General features: G+C 45.8%; 1 protein-coding gene across 1 annotated transcript in view; it reads right to left on the bottom strand.

The window, feature by feature from the left end:
- The window catches only part of NUP210L (nucleoporin 210 like), a 111,147-nt gene that overhangs the window by 26,196 nt on the left and 70,977 nt on the right, over nt 1-13,974 (bottom strand). Inside the window, exons 20-28 of the mRNA XM_075540749.1 lie at nt 13,618-13,719; nt 11,951-12,079; nt 10,731-10,858; nt 9,804-9,936; nt 8,828-8,890; nt 8,164-8,343; nt 7,704-7,784; nt 7,482-7,613; nt 507-665 (exon numbers count right to left, since the gene is read on the bottom strand). Of these exons, the coding sequence (XP_075396864.1) occupies nt 507-665; nt 7,482-7,613; nt 7,704-7,784; nt 8,164-8,343; nt 8,828-8,890; nt 9,804-9,936; nt 10,731-10,858; nt 11,951-12,079; nt 13,618-13,719 (1,107 nt within the window). The remainder of the gene's footprint in view (nt 1-506; nt 666-7,481; nt 7,614-7,703; nt 7,785-8,163; nt 8,344-8,827; nt 8,891-9,803; nt 9,937-10,730; nt 10,859-11,950; nt 12,080-13,617; nt 13,720-13,974) is intronic.

The following is a 13,974-nucleotide window of genomic DNA, read 5'->3' on the forward strand; positions in this document are numbered from 1 at the left end:
GATCTCCTCACGGAGTGCTCTTCCCACACGGAATCAGAGCACCAAAGTCAAAACAGATAAAATGGACCTTATGTGTCTCACAAAACAATAACTTTTATTTTGAATTCTAAGAGCAACAGGAAAATTTAGCTTTTAGCTTGAGAACTACTGGGAAAAAAACTAGTCATATTATTATACTTTTCCAGAAATAGAATTGCATTTCATCCTACCTGGGAAAATATCTAAATGGGCCTATCACAATATCTGTGTTGGGCAGATGCACTCAGAAGTTGATCTTCCTGGATCCTATGCTGGTGCTCATGGGAGCTAAGGGGAGTCATGAATGAGGGCCATGCTGTATAGAAACAGTTAGCAAGAGTGACCAAGATTTAGGGACAATAGCTGTGTTCTGGGGATTCTTCCAGCAATTCTCTATCTCTACCCAAAGCTCTATGTGGACAATGAAAGAACAGGGCTCCCTTTGTTTGATATGGAAAAATAAGATTTTGGTTTGGGAACTGGCTTACCAGAATCTGAACTTCATCAGAGAGTTCCAACAAGTTCCCCTCAAGCTGCCCAACGGAGCTGTTCATGCAACCGACTGTGACTTTGATACTGGTCCGACCAGCTGCTTTGGTGTGGACAACCATCGCAAAGTTGTTCTCCACTGGAAGCTGGAGAAACACCTGGACAACAGGGTGGGTGAAGAAACACTGAGTACTGTGCCCGCCCTCTTTGTTGTGACGCGGAGGAAAACGCAGGGTGGACAAAGCCACTGAGCAGCATGAGCGTCCCAGAGAACATTTCCATAGTGATTTCTTTTCAACACCGCTGCTGCTGGCATTGGTGATGTTAGGTGCCACTGAGTTGGCACCAGCTCACAGTGACCATCTTAGGCTGGGTTCTCTGGAGAAGCAAACCTGGTGACGTTTGCACATGTGCATCAAACACACACACACCAATCCAGTCCATTCTAATCCTACTTGGTATTTCAATACCTGTAAATCTTTAGTCTCATCTTTCTCCCAGGGAGAGGCTGGTGGGTTTGAACTGCCTACCTTGTGGTCAGCAGTCCAATGCTTACCGAGCAGCACCACCAGAGTTCCTCTCTATGTATATAAATCGCTATCATGAAAATGGATCACGCAGTGGTAGAAGTTCCCAGCCTATGGGTAGGATGTTAGTGTCAGGGTGGAGGTTTCTCCTGACTCTCTTAGCTGCAGGGCTGATGAGAGCCAAGGTTGGCAGGAGGAGGACAGCCTTGTAGCTGCAGAGGTGGATGAATCCACAATAATGTGCAGGCCGCTGGTCTGCTCCCAGGATTGACGGGTAGTTACAGCAGGCCACTGGCTCAAGTCTAAAGAACCAGAGGTTGATGAGTCAGATGCAGGATTTAGACCCAGCAAAAACCCAAGCTCACTTTTCCACAAGCTCCCTTTACATTGGAAGTAGCACCCCTGAGGAAACTTCCTTTCAGCTAGCCGCTGCTCATAGCGGAGATCATTATGAACGTGATTACACTGTGTTAGATCTCATCTGGCCCAGGCCAGAAATCCGAATGGCCAATAAACATATGAGAAAATCTTCCCGATCCTTAGCCAAAAGAGAAATGCAAATGAAAACAACTATGACATACCACCTAATACCCTCAAAGACAGCCCAACTCAAAAACTCAGAAAGCAACAAGTATGGGAGGGACTGTGGGGAGATAGGAACTCTCATCCACTGCTGGTGGACCTGTAGGTATATATAGCCACTATGGAAATCGATTTGGCAATATCTAAAACAGATGGAAATTGAGCTACCAAACGACCCAGCAATCTCCCTGCTGGGCATATACCCAGAAGATGCAAGAAACAAACCATGGCCAGACATCTGTGCTCCAATGTTCATTGCAGCACAGTTCACAATTGCAAGGAGTTGAAACAACCCAAATTTCCATCAACGGATAAATGGATTAAAAACTGTGGTACATACATATAATGGGGTACTACGCATCCCTAAAAAGCAGTGATGAACACATGAAGCACATGAACATGTTGTCACATGGGAAGAAGGGGAGGAAATTATGCTAAGTGAAGTAAGCCAAGCACAAAAGGACAAGTACAACATGAGTCTGCTGAGGTAAGCTTAAAAATGCAAAAGGGGTATAGGGGAAAAGCTACTATATACATATATTCATGGGGTGAGGTCCAGGTACAATGGCAGAGGCCAGCACCAATCCAGGGATACAAAAGGTAGCCAAATAAAAAGGAGGGGAAAAGAAAGAAAGTAAAAACACATGGGTAGTGGGGGCACAGAGCACTAACCCACCCAAGGGAAGGGTGTTGTTTATATCTCCACAGGAGAGGGAGAGAGGGACCAGACTTTAACCCGGTGCCCAAGACATGACTGCAACAAACTGGCATGAAGCAGGGAATCAATAGAGAGGTCTGTGGGGCAAGCCCCCAATCCCAACTACGTGGGTATCCCCCTTCCCTTGGAAGAATGCACTTCAGAGGACAGCACTGAAGCTACAGCTCAGAGAGAGGGGTGCATCTCATCAGAGCACATAGAAGCAAATGAAGAGGGAAGGAAAGAGAGGAACACATGCTGGCCCACCAAGCCCCGAGGATGATATCCCTTCTCAGAGCAGCCAACGCACAGAGAGGGCCATGGGGCCGGCCCCACCACGAGACAAGATGGCCCTCACGGACTCATATCACTGTGAGGGACAACACTGGAGGCACAGTGTGGGAATTGTGCCCGATCTGACCCCACCACACCAGGGAGAAACACTAAGGGTGTGCAACAGAGCAGCAAGGGGAGCAAAGCAATGAAGTTCTTGGAGAGTACCAAAATAGACTTTGGGGCCAAGGTGTGGCACCCCATCAGACTCAACCTGAAAACACTCCTAAAGGTCAACAAACAGACCTGGAACTATTTATAGGCTATTCTTTTTTTGTTGTTGGGTTTTTTGTTGCTGTTGTTGTTTTCTTTTGCTCTGTCTTGTTTTTATGCTTATTATTCTCTCTGCATGTCTGTCTAGAAAAACAATCTGGAGGAGAAAACAGTTCCAGGGGGACACAGGAGGGGGGTAAAGGAAGTGGCGTTAACAAGCCCAGGGACAAGGGAACAACAAGTGATCTAAAATCAATGGTGACGAGGGCATAGGAGGCCTCGTAGGGCTTGATCAAGACCAATGTAACTGAGAGGAACATTAATGAAACCCAAATGAAGGCCAAACATGATAGTAGGATAAGAGAAAAGTAAAAGGAAACAGAGGAAGAATGAGGATGCAAAGAGAATTTATAGAAGTCTAAATATAGGCATGCAAATGTTTATAAATAATTATAGGGAAATAGATCTATGTATATATATTTATATGTTAAGTATCAAGATAGCAGACGGTCATTGGGCCTCTATTCAAGTACTCCCTCAACACAAGAACACTTGGTTCTAATCACCTGGCATTCCATGATGCTCACCTTCCAGACATGATCGCTGAAGACAAAATGGGTGCATAGCAAATGTGGTAAAGAAAGCTGATGGTCAAAGGAACAGCGAGTGGTTCAAAACCAGAGGGGGGAGGGGAGGGGAGGGGAGGACTGGTAGGGAGTGACCAAGAGCAAGGTAACTGAGAGGAATTACTGAAACCAGAATGAAGGTAATGGGACGGGAGGAAAGCGAAAGGAAATAGAGGAAAGGAGTAGGAGGCAAAGTGCATACAGAGAAGCCTAAATACATACATGTACATATGTAAATATATTTATGATTATGGGGCAATAGACTTATGTGCATATATTTATAGGCTCAGTAGTAGGGTAGCAGATGGACATTGGGCCTCCTCATGCATAATCTCCCAATACAATAGCACCTTGCCCTGCTAAACAGTCATTGCAGGATAACCACCTTCCCGACATGATCACTGAAGACAGACGTGTGTGTAAGCAAACGTGGTGAAGAAAGCTGATGGTGCCCGGCTATCAAAAAGATATAGCGTCTGGGGTCTTAAAGGCTTGAAGGCAAATAAGCGGCCATCTAGCTCAGAAGCAACAAAGCCCACAGAGAAGAAGCACATGGCCTAAGCTAATACAAGGTGTTGAATGGACCATGTAGCAGACACCAAGGAACAAAAACAATCATTGTGTCATCACCTTCCTCACATAATCGCTGAAGACGAAAGTGTGCATAAGCAAGTGTGGTGAAGAAGGCTGATGGTGCCCGGCTACTGAGAGATATAGCATCTGGGGACTTAAAGGATTGAAAGCAAACAAGCGGCCATCTAGTCCAGAAGCAACCAAGCCCACACGGAAGCAGCACACCAACATAGGTGATCGTGAAGGGCAGAGGAGACCAGGTCTCAAACAACAAAGGTGGGGTGGTGGTGAGAATCACATCACCGTGAAAGAGGGGGAGTGTGTGATGGGGACCCAATGCCCATCTGTAGACAGCTGGACACCCCTTCCAGAGGGGTAGTGGGGAGGAGATGAGTCACTCAGGGTTCAGTGTAGCAACAATGAAACTAAAAACCTTCCTCTAGTTCCTGAACGCTTCCTCCCCTCCCAATTATCATGACCCCAATTCTACCTTGCTTTGTGGACCTGGTTATACCAGAGGATGTACAGCAGTGCAGTGGGGATCTGGAGGCACAGGGAATCTAGGACAGACAAACCACCAGTGGTGGGAGTGGCAACACCAGGAGGGAAGGGGGTGTAGAAAGGGAGAACCGATCTCGGAGATCTATGTGTAACCTCTTCTCTGGGATATGGGCAATGGGGAGGTGGGTGAGGAGAGACGCCGGGGAGTGTAAGATAAGATATAATAATTATTTATAAACTATCAAGGGACCAGGGGTGGGATCGGGGAGGGAAGGGGACGGGGAAAAAAAGGGAAACCGAGCTGATTCCAGGAACCCAAATGGAAGGTGAATTACGAGAATGACGAGTGCAACGAATGTATAAGGGTGCTTTGCTCAATTGATGTATGTTCAGATTGTGATAAGAGCCTTATGAAAAAAAAAGAGCCTTATGAGCCCCAATAAAAAGATTTAAAAAAAAAGAAAGCTGATGGTACCTGGCTATCAAAAGATATAGCATCTGGGGTCTTAAAGGCTTGAAGATAGACCAAGCAGCCATCTAGCTGAGAAGCAACAAAGTCCACAATGAAGAAGCACACCAGCCTGTGCGATCACGAGGTGTCAACAGGATCAGGTATCAGGCATCAAAGATCCAGAACAAAACATCTTATCACTGTGAATGAGGGGGAGTGCAGAGTGGAGACCCAAAGCCCATCTGTAGGCAATTGGACATCCCCTTATGAAGGATCACAAGGAAGAGGTGAGCCAGTCAGGTTTCAGTATAGCACCAATGAAAAATACAACTTTCCTCTAGTTCTTGAATTCTTCCTCCCACCCATATCCCCCACCCCCCATCATGACCCCAAATCTACCTTAGAAATCTGGCTGAACCAGAGAATGTACAGACAAGAGCTAGAAAGACAGAAAATCCAGGACAGATAAGTAGAGAGTAGCCATACCAGGAGGTTGGTGTCAATACATCTCATCGAAGGCCCTTCTCTTTTACCAAGCATGCTGTCCTTTTCCAGGGACTGGTCTCTCTTGATAAGAGGTTCAAAGTGTGTGAGATGAAGTCTTGTTATTTGGCCATCCTTCTTCGGAGAGAGATGTGTTTGTTCTTCGGGCAGTCCACAGGACTTTGAATGCTAACCTGACAGCATCGTTGCCTCCAAGTTGGGAGCCTCTGTTTGCAGGGCTCGATTAATTCTGGCACACTTCCCAGGGATTCTTACTGGATGCAATCGACCGATAGGGGAAGAAGGACAGTGAAGGGAGGGATTTGTATAGTGGGTCCAGACAGTGGAGTTTAAAATGTGAAAGAAGTGAGGTATTATACTCTTAGATTTTGGGGGGCAGTGAGAAGGAGACCAGGAAAGGGAGGCTCGTGTTTTAGGGTCCTGATAAAGCGATTGGCCACCTCCCCACTTGCCCTCCTCACCATCCAGTGCAGGCTCGATAAGGTGAGGAATGGACAGGCTTCTGGTAAGATGGAAGGTAGGGTCAACAGCCGAGCAAAACGCCTACCTTTCTGACGCTCATGTCACGTAGCCTCTCCCCTGTAGTTTTTGTTCTCCAGAGCTCTCAGTCACTTCAGTCACTTAGAATGCCAAGTTCCAAAATATATTTTCTCCCTCCCTTATATAAAAACTCCCACTCTCTTTGGGCAGATACCAATCAATTATGCGGAAAAGTGCTCGTGCTAAATAAAGGAGTCGTTTATAAATTGTGAGCCTCTAGTGCAAACCTGCTGTCATCAAGTTGATTCTGACTCACCGTGACCCAAAAGGACAGAGGACAACTGGGTCTCCACAGTTGTTACCTTATGGAAGCAGTGTGCCACAGGGCCCCTGGTGGGGGCAAACAACTGTTCGATCCGCAGCTTAACGACTGGCCAACCAGGGCTCCTTAGTGGACGTGCGGGTGGTGGCATTTCCACCGGTGCTGGTAATCCACTTGGTGAGGCCTAACAGACTTTCTTTTGCCCATTTTGTCACCCAATTCATCAAGGCTGCGGCGTAGGCAGAAAAAGAAAATCTTTGGATGGCTCTCAACCATTTATTCTGCTAGAGGAGAGTGTTATGTTGTAGTTAAGGAGGGTGAAGGAAGGAGGACAGAAGCTAGGACCTAGGCCATCCCTTGTTTGCTATGCTATTCCACCGAAAACCAAACAAGCCCTCAGCTGAACGGTCCCAAATTAAGCACATTCCTATCTCTGCTCGAGTCCAAACACAACCGGGCTTGGGAAGATCCAACCACTCGGATCTCAAGACCCAGGGCTGTGTTTAGAAGGCTTTCAAACAGATCTTTGTAACGGAGCCCAGAAAGCTGCTCACTCCTGAACTCCTCTGCTCTGGGCATTCTCCTGTGACTTACTGGGTCCCTGACTCAAGAGGGCCTTGTTTTTAGGGTCAAGTCCAAACCCAAGGTTGCCACTCTCCCCAGGTGACCGTGTGTGGGTCCGTCAAGCTGAGAACGAGGGCAGGTGTGTCAGCAGCACCCAGTCTTTATTGTTCATGTCAACCACCCATCATACAGCACACGCATGCTTTTTACTATCATTGAGTGAGTCTGAGCATGTTCAAGGATGATCTTCCATATGTAAGCACCAGGCTGATATTATTTTTAAAACGTGGACTGACAAAAGCAAGCATATGAAAGGAAGCTCAAGGACTGACAAAAGCAAGCATATTAAAGGAAGCCTTGTTTCCTTGACAGAGTTCTTTCCAGCGAAGCATACTCACCATCCAGTGGCATTACCCACACACTCAAATTCGGGTTCTTCATATGCTTTGTAGGTTTCCACAATTCACAAAACAATAGGGAAATGAGATACGCAGTTATGTGTAGTCTAGAAAGTTTGTCAGTCTAACACTTACATGATGAACTAAACTAAATCTAATGGCAAGATCCCTAAGGTAATGCAATAAAAAAGATCAATACAAACCTCTGAGTGCCTGGGGACTAGATCCAGTACGTCTCGTTTGCTCATGGACCAGTGGAACATGAGCCCAGGCTGGGCATTGCCGAAGGAGAACGGGGTCTGCGTACTGGTCACTCCCATGACATAAACTGGCATCTAAAAAGAAAAAGGGGTACTGGCTGCAGACCCCACCCAGCTGGTCCTCTCAGAACAATGATCCCAGAAGACCGCCCAGCGCACACTGACCGTGGTGGCTGTGATGAGGCGGGTCGCAGCTGCAAGGATCCTGATGGCCCTTAGCTGAACAACTTCAACCTGTACTTCATCCTGTTCACAGGGTGGAGAGCAAGCTGAGCCCAGGAGGGAGTGTCTCTGGGGTGGACAGAGCTGCTCATAATAACCAGTTTGGGGTTGTTTTTGCATTCAACAACAACAACAGCAAAACCCCTTCAACCATACATATGTTGTTCTTGTTTGTGTTCTTTACAGCCTTCTTTAACGACAGGAATTAAGTCCTACAACAAACGCCAAGTACTCTGTGGGTTTTCCACGAAAGGCTGCATCATTTCCATGCCTGGTTAGAATACTGGAGGAGGGGGACTAGCAGGGTGGTCGTGGGCCGCAAACACACAGTTAATCAACCCGCACCTCCCAAGACGGCTTCCAGAAGGATGAGCAGAAGCACAGCTGGGCAAAGAACTCATACCTGGGAAAACACAATGACTTTGCCGGTGTCTTCATTTACTGTCTGGATGGTGCCACGGAGCACAGCTGTGCCAACCACCTTCCCTGTCACTTGTCCTCTGCGGTTAACTACAGCCACGGTCCGATTGCTGATGGAGAAGTGAATGATCGACTGGGGCTGGGGGCCCCCTTCAGACATGACCTGGAGTGTGAAGGTCCTGGTGAGGTGAGGGCCTGAAGCAGGAGGAGAAGGCACACCCCTCTTTTCCCAACTCCCCTACTTTCCCTAGCCCACGAAAGACAGATGCCCACGAAAGACAGACGGGTGACCGTGTACAGAGGAATCAGAGGAAATACATCCCTCTTGCTTCCCCCTAAGTAGATGTGGTAGTTGCTGTGAGCGGACGAGAGAAGAAGGCTGGGGGTGGGGTGGGGGGAGTGTGTCCCCAAAGCCAAACTCACTGCCATCACAGTGACTCCATGGGACAGGGTAGAACTGCCCCCCGTGAATGTCTGTGATTGTAACTTTTTATGGGAGTAGAAAACCTCGTCTTTCTCCTGCGGGGTGGCTGCTGGTTTCCAACTGCTGACCTCGCACATCATAGCCCAACACATACCCACATGCCAGCAGGGCTCCTGGGCCGGGGGTTAGGAAGGAGAACACATGGTTCGGCCTTTGAGATCACCTGCAGCATGTTCAGTGGAATCAGTGTCATCTTCTCAGGAACAAGTCTGAACGGAGGAAACACCTGGAAGGAGGGATGCAAAAGGACAACAATTTTATAACTAAATGAGCATTGAGTTTATCCTAAGGAAAAATGCTGTGTGTCCCCAAAAGTTATACACCAAGATACCTATTTTATTTGATCTGGAGGGGAAGTTTTAATTTTGAATAGCAAAACATTTACTGTGGCTTATGTGAGACTGCTTAAACAAGCTACTATATATCCAGTCACTGGGCTAGAAGTGGCCTTTAAAATGGTGTTTCCTTGTTTCGAACATAAAAAAAGTAGCTATCTGGTCTCTCAGGTATCTACCTATTCCTCAGGGTTTTAACTTTGACAGTTACCAACTGGTCAAAGTTAAAATTTTTTTAATATTTAAAGATCGTGTAATTGGGGGCTCTCACTACTCTCATAGCCATCCATCCGTGCACTGCATCAAGCACATTTGTATCTATGTCGCCATCGTTATTTTCTAGACTCTTACTTTCTATTGAGGCTTTGATATCAAGTTAGCTTTTAACGACATAATGAATGATTTGGGTAGAAGATTAGGGTGAAAAGGGCAGGATGAGTAGTGTGACATGTGGATAAAGCGCTAATAAAGCTTTTTAAAAGGCAGGACGGTTCATCCATGATAAGCTAAGCAGATAAAAACAGTGACGGAAATATCCCTAAAGCTCAACAATAGTTTGTCTCTACGTTGTGGAGTTACGGGTGAGGTTCAGTCTACAGCTCAGTGTCCAAAAATTCCACAAGAAACACGTTTAACGTTTATACAAGAAACAAACACCAAAAATAGACTACATCTTGTAGCGAGACTTAGACAATTATTTCTTTTCCAGTCAAATGATTTTCAACATGAGCAAAGTAGGCAGAAGAAGATTTTAAGATGCTAATTAAGCCAAAGTAAGGTGTTTGGATGGGATCATTTCCTTACTTCAATTTGCCGAGGGGCTGAAGTGAATTTTCTCCCCAGTTTGTCCCTGGCAGTGGCCACAAGGGTGGTCTGTCCGATGGTGCTGGCTCGAAGGATGTAACTTTCAGAATATTTGTCCTGCTCCTCCGCTAACCTGTAAAGACCCGCTTGTTTACAGGCACGAACGTTGGGGCTTTGAGAGTGGACAATTCATGCATCTTCCCAGCATGCTAACACTGCCTGCCCCTGTGCGCTTGGCTTATCGGGAGCTGCCGGAATGCGTTTCCAGGGTGCAGACAGAGCTCATGGCAAGGGCAGAGAGCCCCTGGAAGCCCAGGATTTCTCCCGTGGGCATCTTCCTCAGACCTTTGTGCTGATGCTGCCCACTGGGACTGCTCACAAGGAAAAGATTCTGCTCTATTTAAAGTGCCCTTTGTTCTGATTCCAAAGGAAGGAGAGCAATGGAAAACAAAGATGGCAGCATGACGATACTAAATTACTGTGGCATTCCTTCATTTGCCTTTTTTGGCGGTGGGGAATACCAGTACCTCCGCTTATGAACACATTTTGAAGGCTCCCAGCCTTGAGCATCCCCAAAAGGATATGGAGTTAAATGCATCGCTTTACTTTCCGGAGAGGATAATGCACTTGCAATTGGAATAGAAAAGGAAGTGGGCTTAACTTGGAGAGAAGACTTGGCTCGCTTTAGTTCCCATAAGAGGGATTTTTGAAAAGGGAAGTCTTAATGGGATATCTGGCTGCAGCCCTAAAAGAAGGTGTCTGAAGAGCTGGCTGGGATATTTTGTCGAGAGCTGGATGTGGGGAAGAAGCGGGGGCTGAGTGGTGCCAGGATCCAGAAGGAGACAACCTGGAGAGAAGGGCCGGGCTGCTTGGAGGGTTCTTCTCGGGGATGTCAGCGCAAAGGGGAAGGAGCGAAACAGTACTCACGTCAGGGTCACAATGGCAGAAGCCAACTGCAGTTTGAGCTCCATGTTCCTAAAGTACTTATTCTGGAATGGGCGTTTGGAAGGGCCGAGAACCCTCACCGTCACCGACACACTTCTACCTATCTCGACCTAGTAATTGAAAATAAAGGTGGATTTTAGTATGGGTGTCTCCTTCCCCAAGGGCAGTCTAACTCTTAGGGGACAAGTGGTATGCTTCCCGCTACAAGGGTCTAGCCAGCCTTTGCTCAAATAAGCCTAATTAATGTGTACGAATTTAAATTGTTCTTTAAGACTCTGCTTATCTGGATTATATTTAATGTTGGAATATTGGTTTCTCAGAGAAGGCATTTCTATTAACACCAAGAAGAGAGTCTTGGTACGTACACACAGTAGCTGAATGAGGTTATCATACTTTTACACAAATAACACACGTCGTCCGGTTTTTAAAACAAGCTGCACATCTCCCTTGCATCTTGGTTTACCATGGGCGCGATGCTGTTATACGTGAGAGGCATAGTCCACGATCAGAGCAGATGGAATCCATGCCAAGGATTCAACAATTCCTGAATCAACTGACACAAGTGATAACCAGTGAACTCAGAGGATGTCGCACGTTTGTGGAGAAATATATATACTTATGACTTAGACTTACTCATGAATTTCTGTGGTGGAGTGGAAATCTTAATAAAGCCTTTCTATCCAAGTCCTGCAACTTCCATGAAATGATTGCATGGGATTATGCACATAGGATGTGTGCGACTCTATGGAGGGGACTGGCCAGGATTCATTACCATCACCACCCCCAGCTATACAGACCGGACGCGCCATCTTTGAAGCAGCAGAGGAGAGAACACCGCGGGCCATGGGGGAGCAATTCCAGATCCCTGCCTGAAGTGGCAGAGGCCCAGGCTGTGGCAAGGAGCCCGGGCGGGGCAGGAAGAGCCTCTCAGAGACTAGGGGCTGTGGGGCAGACGCCAAAGGACCCATGTGGCTAATGGGGACTTACTTGGTTGCTGACTGAGAAGATGTGTCACTATGGACCAATAACTTCATTCTTACTGTTTCTTGATTCTGACTTGATTATTCATTCTAATCTGTTAACTTCTCTAATAACCAACCCCCGTAATTATGAGTAAAAAGACAACAAAAACATAGTATAATAAATGATACTAGGGATGTGAGCATTAAGCCTGCTTCATTAAAAAGCAAAACAACTCTCACCTTATCAATCAGATCAAGCTCCAACTCTTGTATGGTCGACACCCTGAGGTGGGCCACTGCTGGACCCAAGAAAGCCAAGCACAGGTCATAGACCTCCAAGGTGAGAAATCCAGGGTGTGTTGGAACCAACTGGAAGGAAGAAGAAGATTGCTGAGTTCAGAAGCAAATATGCTCAAACATAATCATCGCAACCATTTTCATGCAAAGAGGCGCGTGTCACGTCTGCCTTCCTTTGTCACGGAACATACTGCAGACACAGCACAGGGAGCACCCTTCATACGGGGCATTTCCGTTCAGGGCAAACTAGGTAACTGACAAAGAACAGCGTTCAAGTTGGTTGAATTCCACTATAATTAAACATATATGTTGACTTTCAATTATGAGCGGGAAATGGATTTCATGAAGAAAATCGAGTCTGTTTATGTCGTAATCATCAGCGGGGAGTGAGAAGGAATGAGTGTTGAGATACTTTAATGCGACTTCTTGTGCACAGGGTCACTGTGGTTGGAATCAACTCAAGGGCGCCTAGCAACAACAACAACAACTCTAGGTCCCATGTGTGTCTACATCCTTCATCTGCACATGGGCCTCCGTTTCCGCTCTGAACCAGTTACCCAATACACTCATGTATAAGCTGGGTTTTTCAGCACATTTTTAATGCAGTTTTTGTGGTAAAATTAGGTGCCTCAGCTACCATTTGGGTCGGCTTATACTCAAGTATATATGGTAATTAATTTTTAGTTTCTGCTTAAAATTTTTTTAATTGAAAACATTTTATTGGGGGCTTGTACAGCTCTTATCCCAATCCATCCATCCATCCATTGTGCCAAGCACATTTGTTGCCCTCATCATTTTCAAAACATTTTCTTTTAAAATCATTTTATTGGGGCTCATACAACTCTTATCACAATCCATCCATCCATCCATCTATTTTATCAAGCACATTTGTACATTTGTTACCATCTTATTCAAGATATATTCTTTAGTTTTGAGAATGATGAGGGCAACAAATGTACAGATGTGCTTGACATAATGGATGGATGTATGGATAGTGATAAGAATTGTGCGAGCTCCCAATAAAATGATTTACAAAAAAAGAAAAATACTGAATTTGACACCAATAAAGTTAAAAAAGATCTTTTCTTTCTATGTAAGGCCTTCGTATCCTCATTCTTTCCCTCCTCCCCCAGCCTCCCCCTCAAGAACCCTTGGTAACTTACAAAAACACCCAATACTCAAGTTGTAACGTCAATAGCACATTTAAATATCTACAAAGTTATGCATTAGGGCATTTCTGGAAATGAGCTTCCTTTAATGAAAAATTCATAATAAAATGTCTCCTATACAGTCTCTTTGTCCCCCTTCTCCCAAACCATTTTATTGGGAGCTAATCCAGACATCATACCATTTCATGGTTCAACCACATCAAGTAGTATTGCGCAATTGCTACCAAAATCAGGTTCATATAGTCTCTTTTTAACTAGGAACAAATACTGATCAAATACAAAAACAAAACATCTCACTTTTGGATGAAGCATTTATAGAAGTTAAAGAAAATGCTGGGGGAAGGGGTTACTGTTGTAATAAGTCTCTGACCCTCAATGGAATTTTCCAGTCATTCCTCTAAGAATGAATTTTGGCTTAAAATCATCAATCAGGAAACTCACTTGGACATAACTTTCTGATTGCAGGTAAGTGACAGCAGCAACGTGCTGTTCACTGCTGTTGACTAAAAAATAGCCAGACCCCTCCACAAGGCTGAATATTTCCTATGGAAAAAGAAAAGAGACAAACAATATCAGACCCTCTCTGCCTATGAACAATTAATCCCGAGTATTTCCCAGCTCCTTAAGAAGGAGGAGCTGCGTGCCGTGGATGCCTGTTGAACTGCTAACGGCCGGGGTGCAGTTGAAATCAGCCACTCTGCGGCAGAAAGACCTGGCTATCTGGGGAACTCAGGGCAGTTCCACCTGTCCTAGAGGGTTGCTCCGAGCCAGCATCAACTCAACGGCAGGGAGTTTGGT

Source organism: Tenrec ecaudatus, chromosome 1 (assembly GCF_050624435.1).
Source record: "Tenrec ecaudatus isolate mTenEca1 chromosome 1, mTenEca1.hap1, whole genome shotgun sequence".
Lineage (NCBI taxonomy): Eukaryota > Metazoa > Chordata > Mammalia > Afrosoricida > Tenrecidae > Tenrec > Tenrec ecaudatus.